Source organism: Homarus americanus, unplaced genomic scaffold (assembly GCF_018991925.1).
Source record: "Homarus americanus isolate GMGI-L3 unplaced genomic scaffold, GMGI_Hamer_2.0 scaffold40248, whole genome shotgun sequence".
Lineage (NCBI taxonomy): Eukaryota > Metazoa > Arthropoda > Malacostraca > Decapoda > Nephropidae > Homarus > Homarus americanus.
The window spans coordinates 12,647,731-12,673,487 of NW_024712526.1; the positions used below are offsets into that span (position 1 = coordinate 12,647,731).

The window sequence follows — 25,757 nt, forward strand, 5'->3', positions numbered from 1 at the left end:
ATGTAAATGGTGACATGTGGTCGACCTGGTAGGTTCGTATGTGTATGGCGCGTGAGGACCAACGAACTGAAGTGTATTTTTGGGAAATGGATTCTTGATATACCGACTGAGCCAGCCACCAGACTCTTAACTGAACCTCTCATTAAGGAGGAAACAATTTGTATATCGATTAAGCACATTAGTTACGGTATTGAATATAGACGCACACTTAAATTTACATGCCGAGTTTGTGACGGTGTTAATAGTAGCGGTGTGGTCAGGTTATAGGGTAAATTTGTATAAGTGCACCCATCTCTGTTAGGAAGTAAAAAAAAATTCTAGTATTTGTGTGTTTTGATCGGTTATGACCTTCATTTCCGTCAGAAATTGGCCGGGTTTTTTCGATTTATTTTTTTGGTGGGGCTTTTTCCGAAAAAATATAATGGCTAACCGAATACAAAATACACAAAGAAACACTAGAAAAACATAAACCTGACCTGACCTAACCTAACTGACTCACCATATGATGGAATCACTATTTCTTACCTTATTGGCCTGGTTCTCGTTCGTCGTTGGAGTTGCCACATATGTTGGTCTTGACGATATTTACATTCGTTCTTGCACTTAGGACACTTTACTGAGGTCGGGAGAACACCATGAGATCGAAAAAATGCTTTCGTTTCTTCGTTTTTCCCTAAAAACTCGCAATCAGCTCCATATAATTGAAGTGACACCCATCGCAGACTTCCATGGTCGGAATGGATTTGAATTTCGAAATACGAGACTCAAAATAAAAATCGATTCTGATTGGGCCAAAGATACCGCAAATTAAACCACATCATTTTAATTATTTGCAAAAAAAAAAAACCGCATTTGATTGGCCACGCGACGTAAGGGAACGCATGCACGTGATGATTTATGAAGGAAACACCCAGTTTGGGAGGTGAGGTAGACAATACTGGCGGAAGATTAATGGAAGAAAATAGAGAACATTTTGGATACGCTAACTCTCTTATTATACTTTTGCGACGGTAATGTAAAAGAATTTTTTATATAATAAGACGTCTTCTTCGAATATGATAATAGATTTGGGGTAGGAATGTCGGGTGCGGAAATACAATAATACCGGTTATAGTGTAATGATACGTCATTGGTCGCTTACCAGTGTTGGAAGTTAGTAACCTACTACACCTGTCTCATGGCTGAGGTGACGGTAGTGTAAATTTCTTAGCCCTCTTTGTTTCCTTATTATAAAACTTACCGAAAAGTCTTCCTAATAATGTAGATATATAGGATAACTGTCAAGAGTAAGTGGGTGAAGGTCTGTCCTGACCAGACTGTAGGTAGTTGGGGAAGACTGGTCATCAGTGGCAGTATCAATATATCTCAGTTGAGGTATAGTGTTAACCCTTTGAATAAGATAATTTACCTTTGTACATCAAATCATCTTCGAGGGAATATACCATCGTACTTAAAGGGTAATAAGAGTTTGTGGAGGGGTTGTCCACGAGAATGCAGAGGAGGGTGAGTCAGTGTGTGTGGGTTTGTGTCGGGTGTTGGGTGGCAGTGAAACCTGAATGTGGCGGCTTTGACTGCCTTCCTCGCCTCACCACAGTCACCTTCACAGCCTCGTCCAGCATCTAGTCAGTATTGTGTCCACGCCTCGCCGACGGCCATTTAAAGTGCTTATCACACTCGTCCATACCCTTGTCCAACACTGCAATACCCACCCCTTATCCTCGTCAGCGTCTGCTCTAGTCAACATCTTTTACATGCCACTCCAGAACATTTGCTACTCAATGGGTTTTCCCAGGCTTAACATTCACCCTTAATGTAGAACCCATGAAATGCCCCAGGGTATTGGAGGGGGGGGCTGATGCCCGTATTGTGGGGAAGCAGAAGTTTAGCCTCTGTTATTGTCCGGGAATAGATAGCCTACCTTGGATATTTAAAGGGGGGGATCAGTCTACTTTTACGTCACGTCAACAGCCTCGTCCTCACCCATGGTCACTAAGACTATATTAGTGTGGGGTTTTGTTTACCTGCTGCCCTGGTCTAGTTAATAAAGTGACCATTCATAGATAACGTCAACACTCTTAACTTCGCAGCACTGCTTTGTGTTGTGTGAACCTTCGAGGCAGACGACTCTGGTTTGTGATGAGTCAGGTGGGAAGTATGTGACGTGTGGTCATTACCAGCTGAAGTGGAACATTTAATACTGTCTCGAAAGGAATTTGAATTGAATTAAAACATTTATTTAGCCAGAAAAATACAGATACAGAGTGGATGATAATAACAATATTAACATGGTTGAGCCAGTTGAGAACCTGAGCTCTCTTTGAGGCACCTGATATATACTATACATTTATCTCAAGGAAGTATTATGTAACATTTAGTATCATCTGGAATAGTACAATAGCATGGTGGTAATAAGGGAAAATTGTTGCTTAGATCTTCATTGATGTTTTTCCTTTTATTTTGTACTGAGCGAAGATGTTAAGTGTAGGGTATTTTATTTACTTCATCAAACGGCCTACACACGATATATAGAATTATTGGCGCTATTGCTGTTAATTCATGTAGTTACCGCTGGAGACTCCTGTCGTCGTTTTGTTTAACAGCCAGAAAACTTGTGCTATCATTGTGCGAAAAGTTACCATGGCACCACTTTTATTATTATTATTATTATTAATACCACGAGCCTCACCAGGTGTATATTATGTAGACCTTGTCACCTGTTGATCCTACCTTCCAAGTTTGGCGAAAATCCGCAAACTTGTTTTTGAGCTTTTTTGGGGACAGCCAGACGACCAAAAAATCCCCTATCCCACTGTTGACGGCAGGGTAATAACTTTGGCGTGATCATGTCTTGTGACAAGTGAACTCTGACCAATATAGAACGTCTTTATTAAAAGTGAATTAATTGTTGCTTTCATAATCTTCTCTGCGTTGAAATTGTGTGGGGGGGTAACAGGCCGCTCAGTGGGACTCGGGCCATAGGTCCTATAACTAGTATGAGTGAGTCCGGCTATTTGGGAGTGGCGTTAAGAAGGTGACTGACAGCGCTTGTCCTGTCGTGCTATATTAGGCTGTCACCATGTACTAGTGTTTGTTTGTGTACTAGTGGTGTGTATTATAGTGACTCAAGGGCCTTGGTGAAGCAGTATCCAGTAAGAAACAGAGATAATGTCTTTAGACACAGTTAGAAACCTCACTCGACGCGGCCACATCCTGCTTATACGAGTATATTATGGTTGGTCATTATACAGTACACATGATACACACACACACAGACCTCACATATACTGCCATCTTGCCTCCACCACCACCATTCTTTTGTTCACAGGCGTGTTGTTGTGTGTGTACGGTAATGTCTGTGAATGAAACTGATAATTCGGTTTTAACATCTTTATTTGACGTCTGAACCATACATGTTATTGAATTCAAACAATTTATTTAGCCAGAAAACAGATACAGGGTGGATAATAATAACAATATTAACATAGCTGAGCCAGTTGAGAACTTGAGCTCTCTTTTAGGCACCTGAATTATATACTATAGACTTATCTCAAGGAAGTATTATGTAAACATTTAGAAATTTCTGGAATAGTACAGTAGCATAGTGGTAATAAGAACATCTATTGTTACCACGGTTATCACTTCAATGTTTATTTATTTATTTTATTTTTATTTATTTATTTATTTATTTTTATTACAAGTATATACTGTACATAAATTACAGTGGAATTGAAAAGCATAAGTATAATGGGGGAGCAGTACAACATGGGTTGTACAGTATTAAGGTTGAACAAGGACAGAGCTGTCAGGATTGTCTAGTTGTCAATTATGTTTATTGCAATGGCAATTTCTTATCTATTTACATGATAATTTCGGATAAAACGGTTTTCATGGTACAATAAAAGCAGGTACAGTAAATCTAGTAGGTCTTACAAGAAATATTAATACTTAGACAATAGATATTTTTTTAGTAGACCTGTTGTTACTACCAGTATATCGTAACAAAACCCCAAGACGTTACCTGACAGTCGATCCCCTTGAGAGTGTAACCTTAAGACATCAAAGATCAGTGTCACGGTGAAGACGACTCGGGATACACCGCTGCTCTGGGGCCAGTTTTTGTGTCTGGTAGTTTACCTTCACAACACCCTCATTCTTCTTCAAATTAGGCCACTGGTGTTTGTGGGTTAGTGTACCGTGTGTGTGTAACGTATGCTAACCCGTCCTCCACTAATCAAACCTAACCTTACCTAACCTTTCCAAAAACTCCACACCCTCCCCTCCTCTATATTATCATGTCCCTCCTCATGTTTCTTTACTTGGTCATTTCCACTCGTCCCCCTCTGTGTTCCTCTCGTATCATTCCCCCTTCTTGAAGACTCGCCAAACGACAACACTTTCCCCTGTACTGCTCTAAGGCTTCAAGCTCCATAATGTATTTTTTCAGCATAAAAGAATCATGAAAAAAACAGCCACTTCTTCAGAATGTAATTAAGAATTGTTAAGTATTGCGGGAAACACCTGAATCGTATAATGTGGCCTGTGGTGTGTGCGTATCGGAAAACCTCCCCAGAAAGACAGTTCTAAGTGACGTTCAAAGTCTCGTGTCTAATGTTTTATTACTGTATATATTTTCACATCCAACACAAATTAAAACTGATCAACTTTTGTCTTTGATTCAGTATTTAATTTAGCATTTGAGCCACTTTAAAATGCACTGTACAAGTCATCCATGTTTCGTGACGTCAGGTGAGGGTCCCACAGGTATTTTAAAAGATCATTGTAAATTTAGACCCGAGTTGTTGTCTGTATTAATACAGTCACTTCGTAGTGTGTTGGTAAAATTCATCACTCTTAAGATGACTGACCTTGTCCACCACCAAAGAGGAAAGTGGCGGTGCTTGGTGAACGTCCACCTGCCTCGGGAGGATGTATGACTCGACTACAATAATGTTTATAAACTTGTTGAAATTAAAGTTAGAATATATTGTATAATTCCCAGATAGATTTACTGTACATCGCATAAAGTTGTTGAAACAAGTGTCGTACGCAGCTTTACCTTCCCCCACGCTACACTAACACTTTACACACTGGGTCTTGTACACACAATCAAAAAAGTATCTTTAAAATTTTGTGTTGGACAATACGACACAACTGATGAAAGATTTTGACAACCTTGCCGGACAACAGGAGTTGCAGTGTTTATTTTGAAATTCATTTGCACCTTCGTAAAGATGCTTTTCTGATTGTATGTAAGTGTCACCTGTGATGGTCAAGTCCATTGTAACTGTAATATGACGCGTGGTAGTGTTAATTATGTTGTCTAATGACCCAGCAACTCTGGTGGTGTACGGGGGTGTGGTGGTGGTGGTGCTGGTGGTGTGGTGGTGGTGGTGGTGGTGGTGGGTGGTGAGGTGGTGGTGGTGGTGGTGGTGGTGGTGGTGGTGGTGGTGGTGGTGTGGTGGTGGTGGTGGTGGTGTGGTGTGGTGGTGGTGGTGGTGGTGTAGGGGGTGTGGTGGTGGTGGTGGTGGTGTGTGGTGGTGGTGGTGGTGTGGTGTGGTGGTGGTGGTGGTGTGTGTGGTGGTGGTGTGAGTGTGGTGGTGGTGGTGCAGGGGTGTGTGGTGGTGGTGCAGGGGGCAGGTGGTGGTGGTGGTGTGGGGGGTGTGGGGTGTGTGGTGGGAGGGTGGTGGTGCAGGGGGTGTAGTGGTGGTGCAGGGGGTGTGGTGGTGGTGGTGTGGTGTGTGGTGGTGGTGCAGGGGTAGTGTGGTGGTGGTGTGGGGAGTGTCGGTGGTGGTGGTGGTGGTGTAGGGGAGGTGGTGGTGGTGGTGGTGTGTGGTGGTGGTGGTGTAGGGGTGGTGGTGGTGGTGTAGGGGAGTGGTGGTGGTGGTGTGTGGGGGTGTGGGGTGGTGGTGTGGGTGTGGTGGTGGGGAGGTGGTGTGGTGGTGGGGTGTGGTGGTGGTGGTGGTGTAGGGGAGTGGTGGTGGTGGTGGGTAGGGGTGTGGGGTGGTGGTGGTGTAGGGGGTGGTGGTGGTGGTGTAGGGGGTGTGGTGGTGGTGTAGGGGTGGTGGTGGTGGTGTGGGGAGTGTGGTGGTGGTGGTGGTGGGGGGTGGTGGTGGTGGTGCAGGGGGTGTGTGGTGGTGGTGGTGTAGGGAGTGTGGTGGTGGTGGTGGTGCAGGGGGTGTAGTGGTGGTGGTGCAGGGGTAGGGGTGTGGTGGTGGTGGTGGTGGGGGGAGTGTCGTGGTGGTGGTGTAGGGGAGTGTGGTGGTGGTGGTGTAGGGGAGTGTCGTGGTGGTGGTGCAGGGGAGTGTCGTGGTGGTGGTGTAGGGGGTGGTGGTGGTGGTGTAGGGGAGTGTGGTGGTGTAGGGGAGTCAAGGTTTTACACTGAAGAAGAAGCACTTAGCTTCATATAATCTAAAGTGGTTGATCTTGTGTGATTTTGGCTGAACTCTGGACCGTATATATAGCAGTTTAACCCTTGACTACTGATTTAACCCTTTTGGGGACGGCGACGATTTGACCCTTTGAGGACGACAACGATTTGACCCTTTGAGGACGACGACGATTTGGCCCTTTGAGGACGACGACGATTTGGCCTTTGAGGACGACGACGATGTGACCCTTTGAGGACGACGACGATTTGACCCTTTGAGACGACGACGATTTGACCCTTTGAGGACGACGACGATTTGACCCTTGAGGACGACGACGATTTGATTGGACGACGACGATTTGACCTTTGAGGACGACGACGATTTGACCTTTGAGGACGGCGACGATTCGACCCCTTGAGGACGACGACGATGACGATTTGGCCCTTTGAGGACGACGACGATTTGGCCTTTGAGGACGACGACGATTTGACCCTTTGAGGACGACGACGATTCGACCCCTTGAGGACGACGACGACGACCCCTTGAGGACGACGACGATTTGACCCTTTGAGGACGACGACGATTTGGCCTTTGAGGACGACGACGATTTGACCTTTGAGGACGACGACGAATTTGACCCTTTGAGGACGACGACGATTTGGCCCTTTGAGGACGACACGATTTGGCCTTTGAGGACGACGACGATTTGGCCCTTTGAGGACGACGACGATTTGACCCTTTGAGGACGACGACGATTTGAGCGACGACGATTTGACCTTTGAGGACGACGACGATTTGACCTTTGAGGATGAGGACGACGACGATTTGGCCCTTTGAGGACGACGACGGGTCTTTGACGACGATTTGGACGACGATTTCGACCCCTTGAGGACGACGGATTTTGCGACTTTGATTGGGGACGACGACGATTTGACCCTTTGAGGACGACGACGACCCCTTGAGGACGACGACGATTCGACCTTGACGACGACGACGACGACGATTTGGCCCTTGAGGACGACGACGATTTGGCCTTTGAGGACGACGACGACGACCTTTGAGGACGGCCCTTTGAGGACGACGACGACGGCCCTTTGAGGACGACGACGACGATTTGGCCTTTGAGGACGACGACGATTTGGCCCTTTGAGGACGACGACGATTTGGGCCCTTTGCCCTTTTGAGGGACGGACGACGATTTGGCCCTTTGAGGACGACGACGATTTGCCCTTTGAGGACGACGACGATTTGGCCTTTGAGGACGACGACGATTTGGCCCTGAGGACGACGACGATTTGGCCTTTGAGGACGACGACGATTTGCCCTTTGAGGACGACGCGACGGCCCTTTAGACCCCTTGAGGCGCGACGATTTGGCCCTTTGAGGACGACGACGATTTGCCCTTTGACGACGACGACGACGATTCGACCTTTTGAGAGACGACGAGGACGATTCGACCCTTGAGGACGACGACGATTTGGCCCCTGAGGACGATCGACGATTTGGCCCTTTGAGGACGACGACGATTTGACCTTTGAGGAGACTACGATTTGACCCTTTGAGGACGACGATTTGGCCCTTTGAGGACGACGACGATTGAGGACACGAATTCGACCCCTTGAGACGACGACGATTCGACCCTTGAGGACGACGACGATTCGACCCCTGAGGACGACGACGATTCGACCCCTTGAGGACGACGACGATTCGACCCCTTGAGGACGACGACGATTCGACCCCTTGAGGACGACGACGATTCGATTTCTTGAGGCTAATTTACGATTCGACCCTTGAGGACGGACGATTCGACCCCTTGAGGACGACTTACGATTCGACCCCTTGAGGACGATTCGACGATTCGACCCCTTGAGGACGACGATGATTCGCCCTGAGGACGACGACGATTCGACCCCTTGAGACGACGACGATTCGACCCTTTCGACTTCCACGATTCTTGAGTGACGACGACGATTCGACCCCTTGAGGAGACGACGATTCACCCTTGAGGACGACGACGATTCGGCCCCTTGAGACCCTTGAGACGACGATTCGGACCCTTGGAGGACGAGGACGAGACGACCGACGACGATTCGGACCCCTTGAGGGCGATGGTTGACCCCGACGACGATTTGGCCCCTTGAGGACGACGGCGATTTGGCCCTTTGAGGACGACGGCGATTTGGCTTGAGACGACGACGATTCGACCCTTGAGGACGACGACGAGTTGAGGACGACGACCTTGAGGACGACGATCGATTCTTGAGGACGACGCCGATTCGCCCCCTTGAGGACGACGAGATTCGGCCCTTGAGGACGACGACGATTCGGACCCCTTGGAGGACGACGACGATTCGCCCGACCTTTGAGGACGACGACGATTCGGCCCCTTGAGGACGACGACGATTCGGCCCCTTGAGGGATGAGATTTAGGACGACGACGATTCGCCCTTGAGGACGACGACGATAGGCCCTTGAGGACGACGACGATTCGGCGACGATTCGGCCTGGAGGACCGATTCGGCCCTGAGGACGACGACGATTCGGCCCCTTGAGGACCAACTTGAGGACGAATCGATTGCCCTTGATACGCGATCGCCCCTTGAGACGATCTGGCCCGACACGACGATTCGGCCCTTGAGGACGACGACGATTCGGCCTTGAGGACGACGGCCGATGATTCGCCCTGGAGCGACGGCCCGACGAGACGCGACGACGACGACGATTCCCGCGAGGACGACGACGATTCGCCCGAGACGGCGGACGATTCGGACCCTTTGAGGACGGCGATGATCTGGCCCCTTGAGGACGGCGACGACTTGACGACGCCCCTTGGAGACAAGGCGACGATTCTGCCCCCTGAGGACGGCGACGATTCGGCCCCTTGAGGACGGCGACGATTCGCCCTTGAGACGGAGGACGCGACGATTGAGGACGGCGGATTCGCCCCTGAGGACGGCGACGATTCGGTTTGAGGACGGCGACGATTCGGCTTGAGGATCGGCCTTGAGTGATTCGGCCCCTTGAGGACGGCGACGATTTGAGACGACGGACGATGATTCGGCCCCTTGAGGACGGCGACGATTCGGCCCCTTGAGGACGGCGGCGATTCGCTCCCTTGAGGACGGCGACGATTCGGCCCCTTGAGGACGGACGATTCGCCTTGAGGACGCGACGATTCGGCCCCTTGAGGACGACGACGATTCGGCCCCTTGAGGACGACGACGATTTCGACCGATTCGAGGACGACGACGACAGACCGACCTTTTTGAGGACGACGACGACTCGACCCTTGGGACGACGACGACTCGACCCCTTGAGGACGACGACGACTCGACCCCTTGAGGACGATGATTTAACCCACCAACACTCGAAGGATTAAAGAAACAATGATAGCGAGTGTAATTAGGCAGTCATTTGGGGTTGCTTCCTGGCACGAATAACTCATTTGTGCTGTGTTGTGCTTCGGTTTGTTTAATCTTTGATCATATAGTACAGCCGGAAGGAAGTAGACTAATGGTGGTAATGTTAACATGTTAGTTATTATGGCGGTAGTGTTAACAGGGTAGTTATTATGGCGTGTAACAGTGTAGTTATTATGGCGGTAAACAGGTAGTTATTATAGTGTTAACATGGCGTGCAGTGTTAACAGGTAGTTATTATGGCGGTAGTGTTAACAGGGTAGTTATTATGGCGGTAGTGTTAACAGTAGTTATTATATGGTGGAGTAAAGTTTACAGTGTAGGGTAGTTAGTATGGCCGGTGTTACAGGGTAGTTATTATGGCGGTAGTGTTAACAGGGTAGTTATTATGGCGGTAGTGTTAACAGGTAGTTATTATGGCGGTAGTGTTAACAGGGTAGTTATTATGGCGGTAAAAGTTAACAGGGTAGTTATTATGGTGGTAATGTTAACATGTTAGTTATTATGGCGGTAGTGTTAACAGGGTAGTTATTATGGCGGTAGTGTTAACAGTGTAGTTATTATGGCGGTAGTGTTAACAGGGTAGTTATTATGGCGGTAGTGTTAACAGGGTAGTTATTATGGCGGTAGTGTTAACAGTGTAGTTATTATGGCGATAGTGTTAACAGGGTAGTTATTATGGCGGTGGTCAATTATGGTGGTTAACTATGGCGGTAGTGTTAACAGGGTGATTCGTGCCAAAAGTGGTGTTAACAGAACGTTATTATAGTGAGTGTTAACAGGTGTGTGTATGGCATTGGTGTTTGAATTGAGATTATTATGGCAGTGAGTGTTATGGGAGTGGTTATTATGGCGGTAGTCATTAACGGGTGGATGGCTATGGCGGTGGTATTACAACAGGAGTGATTATTATGGCGGTGGTATTTAACAGGAGTAGTTATAGCGGTAGTATTTATTGAAATTGAGTTATTATAGCTGATGAGTATTATGGGGTAGTTCATAGCGGTAGATGTTAACAGAATTGGTTATTATGGCGGTAGTGTTAACAGGGTGGTTATTATAACGACAGTGTTAACGGGGTAGTTATTATGGCGATGGTATTATGGGAATTGGTTAATATGGCGGTAGTGTTATGAAATTGTGATTCGCTATGGCGGTAGTGTTAACAGGATTGGTTAATATGGCGGTAGTGTTATGGGGTAGTTATTAGCGAGTGAGTGTTGGGGTAGTTATTGTGGCGTGTGGGGTATTATAGCGGTATGTGGGGTGGTTATTATGGCGGTAGTATGGGGTGGATTATTATGGCGGAAAAGTCTTAACAGAATTGGTTATTATGGCGAAGTGGTAACAGGGAGTTAATATTATGGCGGTAGTAACAGGGTGGATTATTATGTGGTAGATGTTATAGAATTTGGTTATTATGGCGGTAGTAACAGGGTAGTTATTATGGCGGTAGTGTTAACAGGGTAGTTATTATGGCGGTAGTAACAGGGTAGTTATTATGGCGGTAGTGTTAACAGGGTAGTTATTATGGCGGTAGTAACAGGGTAGTTATTATGGCGGTAGTGTTAATATGGTAATTATTATGGTGGCGTTAACATGGTGGTAGTACTAGGTAATGACAGAGGAGTGGTTAAGGAAGATGTTGCAATAATTAATAAGTTTATTGAAAGAGCAGGGCAGTCGGAAAGGTAAAACTATACAGCTACATAATTGAGGAATGGGTCACTTGATTGACAAATAATACACAAGTAACATACAGTAAGTGAGACATATGATATATAACAAGTTGGGAAGGTGGGGAGAAGGTTATACTACAGGAAATTTTAACATAGTAACGGTGCAAAAAGGCAAGATTGGCTGGGAGTGAACACAATGGTTGATTACGAGTTTGTGTGCGCGTGTATAACATTTTTGACATAAGCTTGAGCGATAGTCAACAAAATTTTTACAGGTGTACAACTGTACATAATCTCCAAATCAAGTATCTTTACGGAAGGCATATGATAAATGTTAAAATGAACACCGACTCCCGTTATCTTGGTAGGATTGTCGGTAACCTTCATCCGTCTTTTCATATTATCTTGACTCAAAATCGTAAAGAAGCTTTTTTTTTTTTTTGGACCGTTACCCACCCAGTGTTGACCATGACGAGGTGTAATAAGTTTGAACCAGTCGTGCACTCCTCCTTCTGTCATCTCTCCTGGCAGGAAATAAAGAGGGGTCATAAAAATGGTGAGGGGAGCGGAGGACCACACCACTGGGGAGAGGGGTCGAGAAGGAAGGGTATGGAGGGAAGGTAGTGGTGGGGGGTTGTGGCCGACCCGACTCTCACACCCTCCGTCACTACATCCTCACTTGCCCTATGACCTCCTCCTACAGGTCCCCAGCCGTTACTCATCATTGTCACTTTATGTAACTTGCTGACAAAACCCATGACCCTTCAGGCCTTTTACGCCCTTAATGCAGGAGTCATAAAGGCAAGCATGAACTCCGCATGCTTCCCAGTTGGGCACTGTAAACGCTTCTGCGCTTCACCTTGCACAGGATGTAAGGGGGTGCCCAATAAACTAGCTCCCTCCGGGGCAATCTGTAAAATCTGTTACCAACACCTCTTCCCTCCCTGACCAGATATCCCTCCTCCTAGTCACAGGCCTGGCACTTGACATTATTAGGGACCTGCCACGCTTTGCTATAAACATGAAATGTACCGGGAATCCCCTCAACCCCCCCCCACCACACACTCATCATTGTCACTTTATGTAACTTGCTGACAAAACCCATGACCCTTCAGGCTTCCACGCCCTTAATGCACGAGTCATAAAGGCAAGCATGAACTCCGCATGCTTCCCAGTTAGGCACTGTAAACTCTTCTGCGCTTCACCTTGGACAGGATGTAAGGGGGTGCCCAATAAACTAGCTCCCTCCGGGGCAATCTGTAAAAAAAAAATCTGTAGTGGTGGGGTCGGAAGTGGAGGAAAGGGAGGGATGAGGACCAAATGACTGAGGGAAGCGGGAGTAGAGGGAGGGAGGGAGGGAGGGAGGGATGGATGGATGGATGGAAGGAGGGTTCGTGAAGGGGGGGAATCGAGTGGGAAGGGGTCGGGAGGGAGGGAAGGAAGGACAGAAGGACAGAAAGAAAGAAAGAAGAGGGTTTGGGAGGGGAAGCGGACCATTTCGTCTCAATTGTGAGCGCGGGTTTCTCTCCCTGCACGCAGCCAATGTTTCCTCCGCCTCAGTTGTATTGCTTCTCAGTACAGTACATCCACCATAGATCCCAGTCACTACACGGTTGTTCTGTTTACAGTTAATATTCTTAGTGTAAAGGTTGAATAAAAAAGGAAAATAAACGAAAGTATAATAAGAAAGAGGTAGAAGAGGATTCCAACCATAGTGGTGTTGCCATGTGGAGTGTTCGATCTTTTCAGCCTGTGTTCCCCCTCCCACCACTTAGTGAAGCTCCTCAGCTCCCTGTTCATTATATTTGTCTTCGTGCGTAGATTTATCTCCCACGTATTGATTGCTGTTGTCCAGGTGGTGGTGTTGAGACCATATGATATGTGGCTAGCTGGACCCCCACCTCCGGCTCACGTCTCTTGGTTAGCTGGACCCTCACCCCCGGCTCATGTCTCTTGGCTAGCTGGACCCTCACTCTCTGCTCATGTCTTTAGCTGGACCCTTGCCCCCGGCTCATTTCTTTGGATGGGTTGCTGTATCCCAACCCTCTCGCTTAACTGCCTCAGGGATGTGTTGTAGGTTTTACTGTTGTGAGGCGAGGTTGACGCCCCATTGAGGGTTAGTCTCGTATTGCTATACTCACCAGGTATTTTTTTATTATATTCGCCACTTATCATCTTACTAGCCGTTTTGGTGATCTACCCAGTGTTAGTACAGGAGGAAACCGGGGACCGGGAAACCTACAGTGATGTTTGGTAGTGAGGGTCACACTGGATAACACCCTTCTCACGTGTGTTCGGGCCAAGGCTCGAACCCTTGACATGCTGGCGAGAGGTATGCGCGTTACCGCTGTACCACCAACACACTCGACCATCACCACCTGCCCAGCTGCTGTCTATTTCCTCATACCTAGAGCCATAAAATTCCATTTCATTGATTTACTTAACGTAGGTAAAAAAATCCATTGAAACATTAAAATACAGATCCTATATCTTGACACTTTGACTTGACGGCAGACAAAATTAGGCTAGAGTAACTTCTCCAAAATAGTATGTTGGTATTGTTTGCTATCTGGTGCTGGGTGAAGGTGTCACGTTGAACATTAAATGAATCCAGACCCTTGTATTTACCTCCCCTGCAGGGTCACATAGGGTTATAAACACTGACCACTGGAAGGAGGCTCCGTGTCCATCTTCCTCACCAATCCACCGTCCACCTGATACACGGTGAGGATGGGAATGATTGGTCACGTGCGGGAGGGTCGTCCGCTTGTCTGAAACCCTAAAAGTAATTAGATAATTAAGTGATGAGGTAGGATAGCTTATCTGCACGAAACCTGCCTAAGAACTTTCTTTGGACACGCACACTTGCTTTGTTGTCACTAGGAATAGAGTAGAGGTGTGGCTGTGGTGTGAGGAGGTGTAATGTGAGAGGGATGTGGTGGGAGGAAGAGGTGCACGCGGTGGCATGGTGATGGAGCGGTGAGGTAATGGTGTATGTGGCGGGAAGAGGTGCACGTGGCAGGCATGAGAGAGGCGAGTGTGAGGTACACATGGTTAGTTGGGGGAGAAGGTAGACGTGAGGGGGGGGGTGTTCTACTTCCCTCGAGCTGAGATGCAGTTGCTAATTATAATTGTTAGTGGGGTCTAGTATAGGTAAGTCTTCGAGGTAGTAGATAATGACGAAAATTACAATGTTCTTTACTTAGACTTTAGCAAAGCATTTGACAGAGTACCGCATCAGAGGCTTCCGAGAAAAATTAAGGCTCATGGTATCGAGGGGAAAGTTTTAAATTGAATAAAATCATGGCTCACCGATAGAACGCAGAGGGTCAGCGTAGATGGTGTTAAATCTGAGTGGGGCCGTGTAACCAGTGGGGTACCCCAGGGGTCAGTACTAGGCCCACTCTTGTAAAAATTTTACATAAACGATCTAGATACTGGGATCAGCAGTGACATAAGCAAGTTTGCGGATGACACCAAAATAGGGCGGCAGATTAATTCATGGCAGGATGCAAATGCATTACAGGAGGATCTAAATAAACTGCAGGGGTGGTCTGAAAAATGGCAAATGAAATTCAACACCAGCAAGTGCAGCGTACTTAATATTGGAAGAACAAATACTGTCAATGGTTGCCAGCCCAACAATATCAACCCAGAGAAGTCGACTTAAAGAGAATTAGGGTACTTTGTAAGTCTCTAGACCTCACAGCTCAGAAAAAAATAGCAAGGCACGTTTGAAATAAGGCAAACAGAGTATTGTTTATATTTGTGAAGTAAGTAATAAGAGTGCAGAGGTCTTATTGCAACTACTGTATATCTTGCGCTAGTCAGGCCGCACCTCGATTATGCGGTTCAATTCTGGTGCCCATATTGTAGAATGGATATCAATTCACTAGAGTCGGTGCAGCGAAGAATGACGAAAATGATTCCAGGACTTAGAAACCTTCCATATCAGGAACTTGCATTCCCTAGAAAGACGAAGAGTGCGGGGAGATATGATAGAAGTATTTAAGTGGGTGAAAGGAATCAATAAAGGGGATATAGATAGTTCTTATAATATCCGAGCAATGATAGGACTCGTAGCAACGGATTTAAGTTGGATAAGTTTAGGTTTAGGAGGTAGATAGGAAGGAACTGGTTCACAAATAGGGTGGTGAACGAGTGGAACAAGCTTAGCAACTTTGTAGTTAATGCTGGAAAGTTTCAAAAGGAGGCTGGATAGATCCATGGATGATAGTGGTAGTAACTCTGGACAGGAGCTGCCATGCACAGGCCAACCGGCCTATTGCAGACTCCTTATGTTCTATGTTTTTAAGTGGTGGAGGCTGGGGTGACTGTACAGTGTGGCAGAACCTGCTTGTTGGGTTCTGGCAAACACACACACACACACACACACACATGCATACATACATACATACATACATACATACATACATTTTGAAATGCACTAATACTTTCACTCTGGTCATTCATCCATGCAAACACTAGTTTGTGAGGCACATTTAACCATCTTTCTCGCCTCGCTCTCTTGTTAGTCGTGTTGTGTAGGCGTTGAGGATGGCGGTCATGGTCCCTACCAACTGACTGCCAGGGCTAGGGGCTATTATGGCTGGTGCTGCTGTGGGCAAGGTTGTGCTGCTGTGGACATGACATTTTCAGTTGTCTTGACAGTGTGTCAACCACTGTACAGATTTTCTAGGTCAGTGGTTCTCAACCTTGTTTGCCCCATGCACCCCTTTCACCATATGTCAGAATGTCATTCCCCCTCCTTGCCAAGATTGTCTGCCTCAAAAAGTGCATTCCAAATAATATGCATATAATACTGAAAATCCTTTATTTTTTTCCATATTAGTATATATACATTTACAATTTTACATGGATTATTTTTATAGTGAAGTTTTACAAATTAAATGCCAATTAAAAATGTTGATGGATTTATAAAACTTGAATAAAAGTAAAATAGTTTTTTATATATTTATAATGAATTACTTAACAGACCAAACTGAAGCATAGTGCAATAAACAAAAAGTTCAATAGAATACCAGGATATTGTAAATTTGTAATTAAGTTTATTCAGATGAAGATTACAGTCAATGAGAAACCTGTGATTGTTTTTTCTTCGCCAATTCTGGGATACGCGGAGGAGTGCTTGAAAGGGCACAACGCAGGTCATTTTCTACCTCTAATCTACTACGTTGCTTCGTTTTAATTTGCAACAGAGTTGAAAAGCCTGACTCACAAAGATATGTCGACACAAACGGAAGCAATGCACGGATAGCTCTTTCTGCCACTTTTGGGTAGGAATCGCACATCAAGGGCCAAAACTCTGTGTTTGATTTCTCATCGAACATATCTCTTGCTCCCGAATCAGTCCCCGAAATAAATTTCCTGGTTGAGAACCCCTGTTCTAGGTGTTTGTTGCTAGTGTTAGGTTAGTAATTACTAGAGTTCATGCTAAACAAATTATCATATTATAAATGGCGATTTGTCGGGAACGAGTCAAAGTAAAAAAAAAAAAAAAAGTTACCTGTTCTTGTCCAGGATTGTCCAAACTTAAAGCTTTCCTAGCTTAAGTGCCTGCGATATCACCTGGACAAGTAAGTAAACAACCACTGAGTTCCTCCCTTATGATATAGTTCAAGAAAATATTGGAAGAATATAATGTACGAATAAATCAATTGACCAGATGTGATTTAGAGAAGCTTGTGAAGGATTTTTAAGCAACTCGTGCGTCTATTTTGATTGTTGCCATCAACAGGGTTCTTGAGGCTGATTGTGGTTGGATACGTGTTGGGATCTTATTACGCCTTCAAGAAGTCTTAAGAATAAAAATTTGCACCAATAAACTCAGTGGTAACAAATTCATTTATTCTTATTGGCCTATAAGTTATTAATAAAGAAAAAAAAAAAAAAAAAAAAAAATATATATATATATATATATATATATATATATATATATATATATATATATATATATATATATATATATATATATATATATATATATATATATATATATATATATATATATATATATATATATATACTAAAACACTCATTCCTCCCTCTATTATATATATATTATATATATATATATATATATATATATATATATATATATATATATATATATATATATATATATATATATATATATATATATATATATATATATATATATATATATAATATAATGAGTGTTCGCCTGTACATTACTCCTCCCCTCCCGACCAGGCCATGAATCATTACTGTACTACCCTCCTCACTACTTCCGAATCCTTGTACTGAAGCACTGACTATATAGTTAAAGGCAGTATTAGAGCCTACAGTAGGTGTCTGAGCAGCTGGCTATTTATCTTAACAAGGATTCGGAAGTAGTGAGGAGGGTAGTACAGTAATGATTCATGGCCTGGTCGGGAGGGGAGGAGTAATGTACTGTTAGGCGAGAACACTCATTCCTCCCTCTATTATGTCTACTTTCTGTCTGTACATCTTTGTAATAATAATGTTAATATTAATTAACGGTTTATTGAAAGAACATGGCAGCCAGAAGGCTGAAAATAGTGTGCCTGTGTGCGTCTGTTCACTTTACAGTCACATCATAGTTGTTTATCTCTTATTGCCATTTTACTAAGAAATAAAGGAAAGAAAGGAAAAGAAAAGAAGTTTGTACTAGTTTCTCGATTTATAGAAGGATATAGTGAGGTGGTTGAGGGAGGGGTTGTGTTGGTAGGGTCAAAAATAAGGGGAAGGAAGGCCATCTTGACCCTCACACATATGGGCTTACTGTGTAATAGGATACCATAACCTGCCACCATGGACACTACACACGCAGGCAGGTCTGCTATGTGATGACATACAGAATTACCTTGTTTACATCATCCTTACTTGAACGTTTATGGTTTCTGCTATTTTTTAAACAACACCTCACTTTGTTACCCTAGTACCTTAAATTTTTGGAATAGAACAGTTGTCTATGGCAGTGTTCAGTCTAGTTATTATCCCAAGATGGTGATGACGCTGACCTTACTAAGTTGTACATTATTAAACGGAGTGAATGCTCGAGTATATGTTTGTTATGACGGGAGGTGAGGCTAGGTGCATGGTGAGGCGAGACTTGCTGGGGATAGGTTGATGAAATACCCATGGTGGTCAGAGCCACACTGGTGCTGGTTAAAGTTTTAGGAGTTGTGGGCGAGCAGCTAGCTGTGTGACCCTCCTTCTTAAGTCTGCCTCTCCCACAAACTTAGGAGACTGTTAAGGGAGGAGCCATAGACGGTGGCAGAGAGAGACGCCTTCCTCTTATACCCACCGACACATTAATGAACATGAGAAAATAAGGAGTCTGCAATAGGCCAGTTGGCCTGTGCATGGCAGCTCCTGTCGAGAGTTACTACCACTCTCTATCATCCATGAATCTATCTAGCCTCCTTTTAAAAGTCTCCAGCACTACTACAAAGTTGCTAAGCTTGTACCACTCATCCACCACCCTATTTGTGAACCAGTTCCTTCCTATCTCCCTCCTAAACCTGAACTTATCCAACTTAAATCCGTTGCTACGAGTCTTATCCTGCTCGGATATTATAAGAAACATTAATGAAGAGTATTAGAGGCTTCTCTGGCCAATCTTAAGTCTTCAGAAATCATTTTGATCCATAATAACATTACTGAAAAAATGGCGGAAAGTATTGTTCAGGATCTGTATAAAACGCATCAGATGTCTAAAAAAAATAGATACCCTAATGCCTAAAAAATTAAACTAACTCCTTTGTGTAAGGGTTGTGACGGCCTATGAGTCCCATTTTTACTCCCGGGGCACCCACAGTCCACTCGGCTGCAAATTGACACCTTACTTTACAATCGGGGAAGTGAAGGTGGTGGAGTGTACTGCTGACCACGATGCCTCCTTGGTTATCAAAGGCTTGGTATATATAGCATTCTGTATCCACACTGCTACTTTTTTAAATTAAAAACACATTAATCTGATGTAGTTTTACATTCTGATTTGGAATATATATACAGTATATAATTATTTTTTTAATCATAATGTTTAATTACATCAGATTAATGTTTTGTTTTTTTATTATTAAAAGAAAATGCTGTGCATCACACAAGATCCTAAAAAATTTTGAGATATACAGTAATAGGAAAAAAAAAATCAAATATTGTATACTGTAATATACAGTGCAGTATAGGGATGGATCGGATGTCAGATATGACATCACAGATGTGGATGCGACATCAATCTTATACAGTGAAACCTTGCTTTACGCGGTTAATTGAACCCCTGGAGGCCCGCGTAAAACAGGAAATGCGTAAAGTGAACAACAGAACATATGGGATCAATTGAAATAAGAGACTGGGCCGTCCCCCAAACTCCACTTTTTCCCGACACAATACGTACGTTTAGTAAAAATAACCTCTTAACTTTTGATGGTATGCACACACACATAATATGGAAGAGAACAATCAATAAGAGAATAATATACTGTAGGTTAGGTTAGAAAAAATCAAGGTTAGGTTTAACACTTACGTTTGAAGAGATGGGTCGGCGTACGGGAATGGAGGCTGGTTCCGAGGCAGAGGGCAGGCTACTGGCCCAAAGGTGAGTCATCATCACTGTCATCCACACTTATCAGGGCCTCCCTGACAAATCCCTCAAAGTCACCATCACTGTCTCTCTGACTATCACTGGCTTGGGTTGGCTGTGGTGGGTTGCGGGCGAAGAACTCAGTAATGCTTTGTTGACGGCTAGTGTTGATGTTGTCGTGATACACCTTGATGTACGGGTCCATAATCTGCAACAGGTGGGTAGTGAAGACTTCATACCGGTTATCGTCAGGGTCGTCGGAAAGGAGGAGCTTCAGTTTCTCTACACACACTCGATGGCACCCCTTACATTACCATGCGATAACTTGCGTTCTTCTTGGGATGACGCACCACCTGCCTCTTCACTGACGTCATCATCTTCTAACATCTTGTCGGCAGTCACATCAGGATCCCTTATCACCTCCATAATGTCGTCGTCGTTGGTGGTCTCGGAGAAGTCTTTAGCTGTAACACTCTGCGCAGCTTCTCTGGCAAGGTCCACTGCTACTGCAACAGTCTGAACCTCACCAGTCACAGATTGACTCTGCCTCCCACCTGGGATACCTTGCAACACATGTCTCCATGCGTGACGAACCGTTGTTACAGACAGCTGATCCCATGCCTCCACCAAGAAGTCCACAGCTTTCTTGACGTTGAATTTCCTCCAAAAGTGTTTCACAAGTACTTCTTGCTCTGCCAACTGTTGTTCCTCGTCCTCTTCGCTCTTGCTATCGGTGTCACTCAGGTTACGCAACTCATCCTTGGTGTTGGTATAGTCGTTCAGGAGCTTAAACTTTGCAGAGAATGCAGCTTTCACATTGCAGATTGCAGATTAATTCTTGGTCCATGGGCTGGATTAATCATGTGTTGGGAGGAAGGAAGACCACTTTTACTTTGGGGTGACGATCCAACAGTAGGGGCGAGCGTCCTGGTGCGTTGTCAAGCAGCAACAATATCTTGAATGTAACATTCTGTTGCTCACAAAATTTCTTCGTCAGGAACGAAACAGTCATCAAACCAGGAGAGGGACACTGTTACTCACAAAATTTCTTCACGTCAGGAACGAAAGTCATCAAACCAGGAGAGGGACAGAGTAGAGAACATCCACGCCTTACGTGCGGTCAGCCAGTGGACATTTAGCTTGGTCATGTTCTTGTAGGTTTGCGTGCTGTGTGGATCACCGATAACTTGAGCTTACAGGTACCGGAGGCATTGGTGGTAAACAGGACGGTGATGCGCTCCTTCTGCAACTTCCGGCCCCGACACTTGCTAACAGTCTTGACAACGAATGGTCTTGGAAGGTAGCTTTTTCCAAAAAAGACCAGATTCGTCCATGTTGAATACCTGGTCGTCGGTGTACTGTCCTTCCTCCATAATCTCGGGTAAAAACAGAGGAAACTCCCTAGCCGCAACACGGTCGGTACTAGCTTCTTCACCACCAATGTTAATGTTGGTGATCTTGTTCCTCTTCTTAAACCTCTGCAACCACCCAGAAGATGCATTGAAGGGTTTGGGCTCTGCAATTCCCATCTTACGTGACACTGCTGCGTACAGTTCACGTGTGTACTCCTTAACTGAGCGCGTTTACACCGCCATGTTCCGTCTTGCCTGGCGAATCAAGTAGCTCACAAGTAATTTCTCCGTCTTGAGAAGCACCTTGTTGTGGCAATACTTGATCATAGAAGCACCTGTGGACTTTGTGATGTTCATGTGTTCTTTTATCTTGGCTGCATCCTTCTTGATTGTCCGGATCGTAGATTCATTCACACCATGCTGGCGCGCCAAGTCAACCTGTCTTGTTCCTTTCTCCAACTCTTGGATGATCTTGTATTTAATTTCATAGCTTAGGGCACGTCGTATCTTCTTTGGCTTAGGGCGGCTGGGTCCAGGTAATGCAAGGTTTCTTTGTGGTGGTCTGGTTGCAGCAGATGGGTGTATTCTACTCTAGGGTATGAATCATTTACCATCAAAGTTAATGAATAACAACTTGAGTAGTTGTGTTTTAGAGGCTTGACTTTGGTGGTTGTGAGGATTTGCTGTACACTGTGACCGGCATTGGATGAGGAAACCAAAATTTTATATCTGGATTCCAGTTACTCTGTACAAGTGCTAAGTAAATAAATCTTATTTTGAAATTTTTTGGTACAGATTTACCATTAGAGAACCTTAACTGCTGTAACTGGGTAATAAATGTAATATACGTGAACTTGATCAAGTCGGTCCTCCCAAGCACGTCGAGGCAAAAGACCTGTTGTTACTTGGTGACATGTTACCCATGACCATGAACCAGGCTGTACTCTCACATTGGATTCTTTGGTATTTATTTAGGTACACTTCCCCCTCCCCTTGTTAAAAGCTCGCTAAGTGACCTGTGTCAGGTCCGAATGCTGATTAGGGCAGTAGGAACAAAATATTTCGTCGGTTTTAGTTTTCACACTATTTCAGCAAGTAATACAACTAGAATAGTTTATGCGCCATCCATTCTCGGCCAATATTTACAACAACAGAGTGATTTGACAGTAACAGACAGCTGATGTCCCAACTTGCAGTGTTCATGTGCCTAGGAGAGGAAGACATCTCTCGACTCTTGCACGTAAATATCATTTGTTTACAGCCGAGATAACTACAGTCCGTGCAGTTGTAAAATGGTACCTTTTACAGTGGTTAGCTGTCCACTACCTACTTAATAATAATACTTACAATTGGGGAAGAGAAAGTGTAGTGCAGGCCACACTGCTCCATATAGGCTCTGGCTGATGGGATCCCTGTTTAGTGATGGGGTACTGTACATACTGCAGTCAGATATTTCAAGGATTCTCCTTTATTAATGTTGATAATCTTATCCTCAGGTGTGGATGTAACTGCCAACCAAGAGGAGATCTCAGACCATGAGAAGTTCCAGCTGGAGTATGATGGAGCCACAAAACGGTGGTATGTCCGAACTATGCAGGACAAGTACTGGACACTTGAAGCTGGTGGCGGTATTCAGGCAAATGCTTCTAAACCGTAAGTGTTATAACTTTAGCATCAGCAATTTTAAGGTTGAAATAATGTTTACCGGTGTGTTTTCATGTTTCGAACAATTTTTACTGTGATTTCTAACAAAAATGAGCCATTTTGGAGTTATTGCACCCCCGCCCCCCTAACAGTCTTAGGCTATCGGCGTGATTTTTATTTTTATATTTAATTGGGGGGGGGGGGTGGACGACGAGTGATCTAAGTTGTCTCTGAAAACCTAACTAAACCTAACCTAGTGCCCTTGGTTTTCTTACTTTAATTGGAATGAGAAAAATGGCCAGGTTTAGGGTTGTCGGGAGACCAAGTTGCTTGACGGTCATCTGGGTCATCGTCCACAAGCATACACACTCCTCTGATTTATTGGCACTCGCTAGGCAAAACACCAAGGGATCATAGAAATGCCACCAATTTTGAATTATTATTGTAAAACCTCATGATCGCGGCCTATTGATGTAGATCGCACCTGTCGCACACAGGAGCCATTTTGATTGATTCAAATTTAGCCATTACTGCCGACTATACCCTTAAATGCATGAAATATTCCCAAAAGCTAAGAATCAAGACCGTTCATTGGCTCAATAAAACGGGTAGGATGTCATGCGCGCCTTGCCTAAACCCAATATAAAAAATGTCAAATACTGTACCTTGCTTACATGTAATTTGCAATAAAAATGCCTTGAGGAAAACTGATAGAGGTGGGCGACATCTATCTATAGCAACTATTCATTTGCAAACATCTTTTGAGAGTCCACTTGTAAAATAATTCAACTATGATTCCTTTAATTCACTTACATATTGTTTGTTTGCTGGAAATTGTCTATAGTACAAGTACAGTACATGCATACCCCGACAACTGACACATAGGGACCGAGAAAAGTCATTAATTAGTGAATCGATAGTTATCAAAGCAATTAACCCCATAAGAACATAGCAAATTCAGGGGGTTAGGGACTGGCTAACCTCAAAAAACTCCCATTTACCCTTGATATACAGTATATCTGTACTGCACACAGTCAAGTAGTCAAGCAACAAAATAAAGCAGACATAGAAAGCAAGCATAATAAGCAATGAAAAGCATAAATTGACTGTTATTTACCTGTGTTGAGGATGGCAGGGACAGTCTAGGGTAGCAAGTTCAAGTCTACCACTGTTGGTCCATCACCACTTTTATTACACCTTATTATGCCTTATTACACCTTATTATTTCACATCAAGTTGCTCAGCACCAAAGGAACGAGCACGGAGGTGTTTAGGTATGATTAACACACTAAGTTGGAAAACACGAAAAAGCATGAAATCAGACACTGTAACTATAAACGAGCAAAGATTGCCCTCTGGTGGCAAGAATGTGTACCACGCCAGCTGTCGATCATAAGATCTCCAAGGTATCAACGAAATAAGGGGGTATTTTCCCTATATGTAATTGTCTGTAATGCAAATTGGCGGCCAACAGGACATGGGTTATCGGGGTTCACCTGTATACCCCCAAAAACTGACGTCCTGTTAACTGCTGCTTCGTGTAGCTGATGATTACATATAGGGAAATACCCTGTAAGTTTTGTTGATATCCCGGAAATGGGACAGGAATGGCAGAGCTGTTTTGAATTTGGCGGGCGGTGATGTGGTGTGCGCGCTGCCCTCGCTCAGAGCTGTGGCTAGTGAGTTCGGCCAACTGCGTGTCATGTTATACAGCGGGTGGGAACTGGGAGGTCTTCTTGGGCTGCTGCTCTCGGGGTTTCATTGACTCCTGATCCATGCCACACAAATGCAGGAAATAAAGATAAAAGTCTGAGAGTTCTTGTTTGGCATATCTAGGTTTCCTCTTTGATTTTATTATTTGTTCCTAAGGATTTTCTTTAGACATTTTAATACTTTGTATTCTTTTGACAGAGACAAATAACACAGATTGGTTTGTGAATACAGTGATCCCTCGGTTAACGAGCGCCTCGGTTAACGAGATTTCGGTTAACGAGTTACCTCCCATAAGATTCTTAACTTCAATTAACGAGTTACCTCCCATAAGATTCTTAACTTCGGTTAACGAGTTACCTCCCATAAGATTCTTAACTTCGGTTAACGAGTTACCTTCCATAAGATTCTTAACTTTGGTTAACGAGTTTCTTACGAGCCTACCTCAACAGGTTTTCGCTTGCACTTGGCGGTCAACCAGCTGTAGTATTAGTCTGCCAATACAGTAATCGGTTCTAGGGCTTAAATTCCTTAATATTTTAGTAAATATCAAGAAGTTTATACTATTCAATAATTTTAAAAGTTTAATATTAAATTTTTTAGTCATTTTAACAATTATTGAACATAATTGAAGGTAAAGTGACTAGTTTTATGCGCGCCATCCAGCCTCTTAACACAGGAAACAAGCGTTAGTCTCTCTCTGTTTTCAGTGGAGGTAACACCTTGCTTGAGACTTTCTTCAACTAAATGCTTTTTTTCTGTGTTTCCAAGCAAATATTGGTCATTTTGAAATTTATTTTACATATTGACAATATATAGCGCAGTGCAGTGTTATTTTGAAGAAAATATTCTTTATTTACAGCAAGTTTAACTTTAAAAAACACTTGTTGACATTGTTTGAATCCAGCATTGGGCCTAAGAGATCAAGAAAAGCAATTTCAATCCAAACCAAGCAGGAAATTATAAAAAAACATGAACAAATGCACTATGCAAAG

General features: G+C 44.3%; 1 protein-coding gene across 5 annotated transcripts in view; it reads left to right on the plus strand.

Annotated features, from left to right (window-relative positions):
* Positions 1-25,757, plus strand: part of LOC121863309 (protein singed-like) — a 59,991-nt gene that overhangs the window by 26,826 nt on the left and 7,408 nt on the right. For all 5 annotated transcript variants that reach the window (XM_042361940.1, XM_042361956.1, XM_042361963.1 and 2 more), the window contains exon 7: positions 22,905-23,061. In XM_042361940.1, coding sequence (XP_042217874.1) covers positions 22,905-23,061 — 157 coding nt within the window. The remainder of the gene's footprint in view (positions 1-22,904; positions 23,062-25,757) is intronic.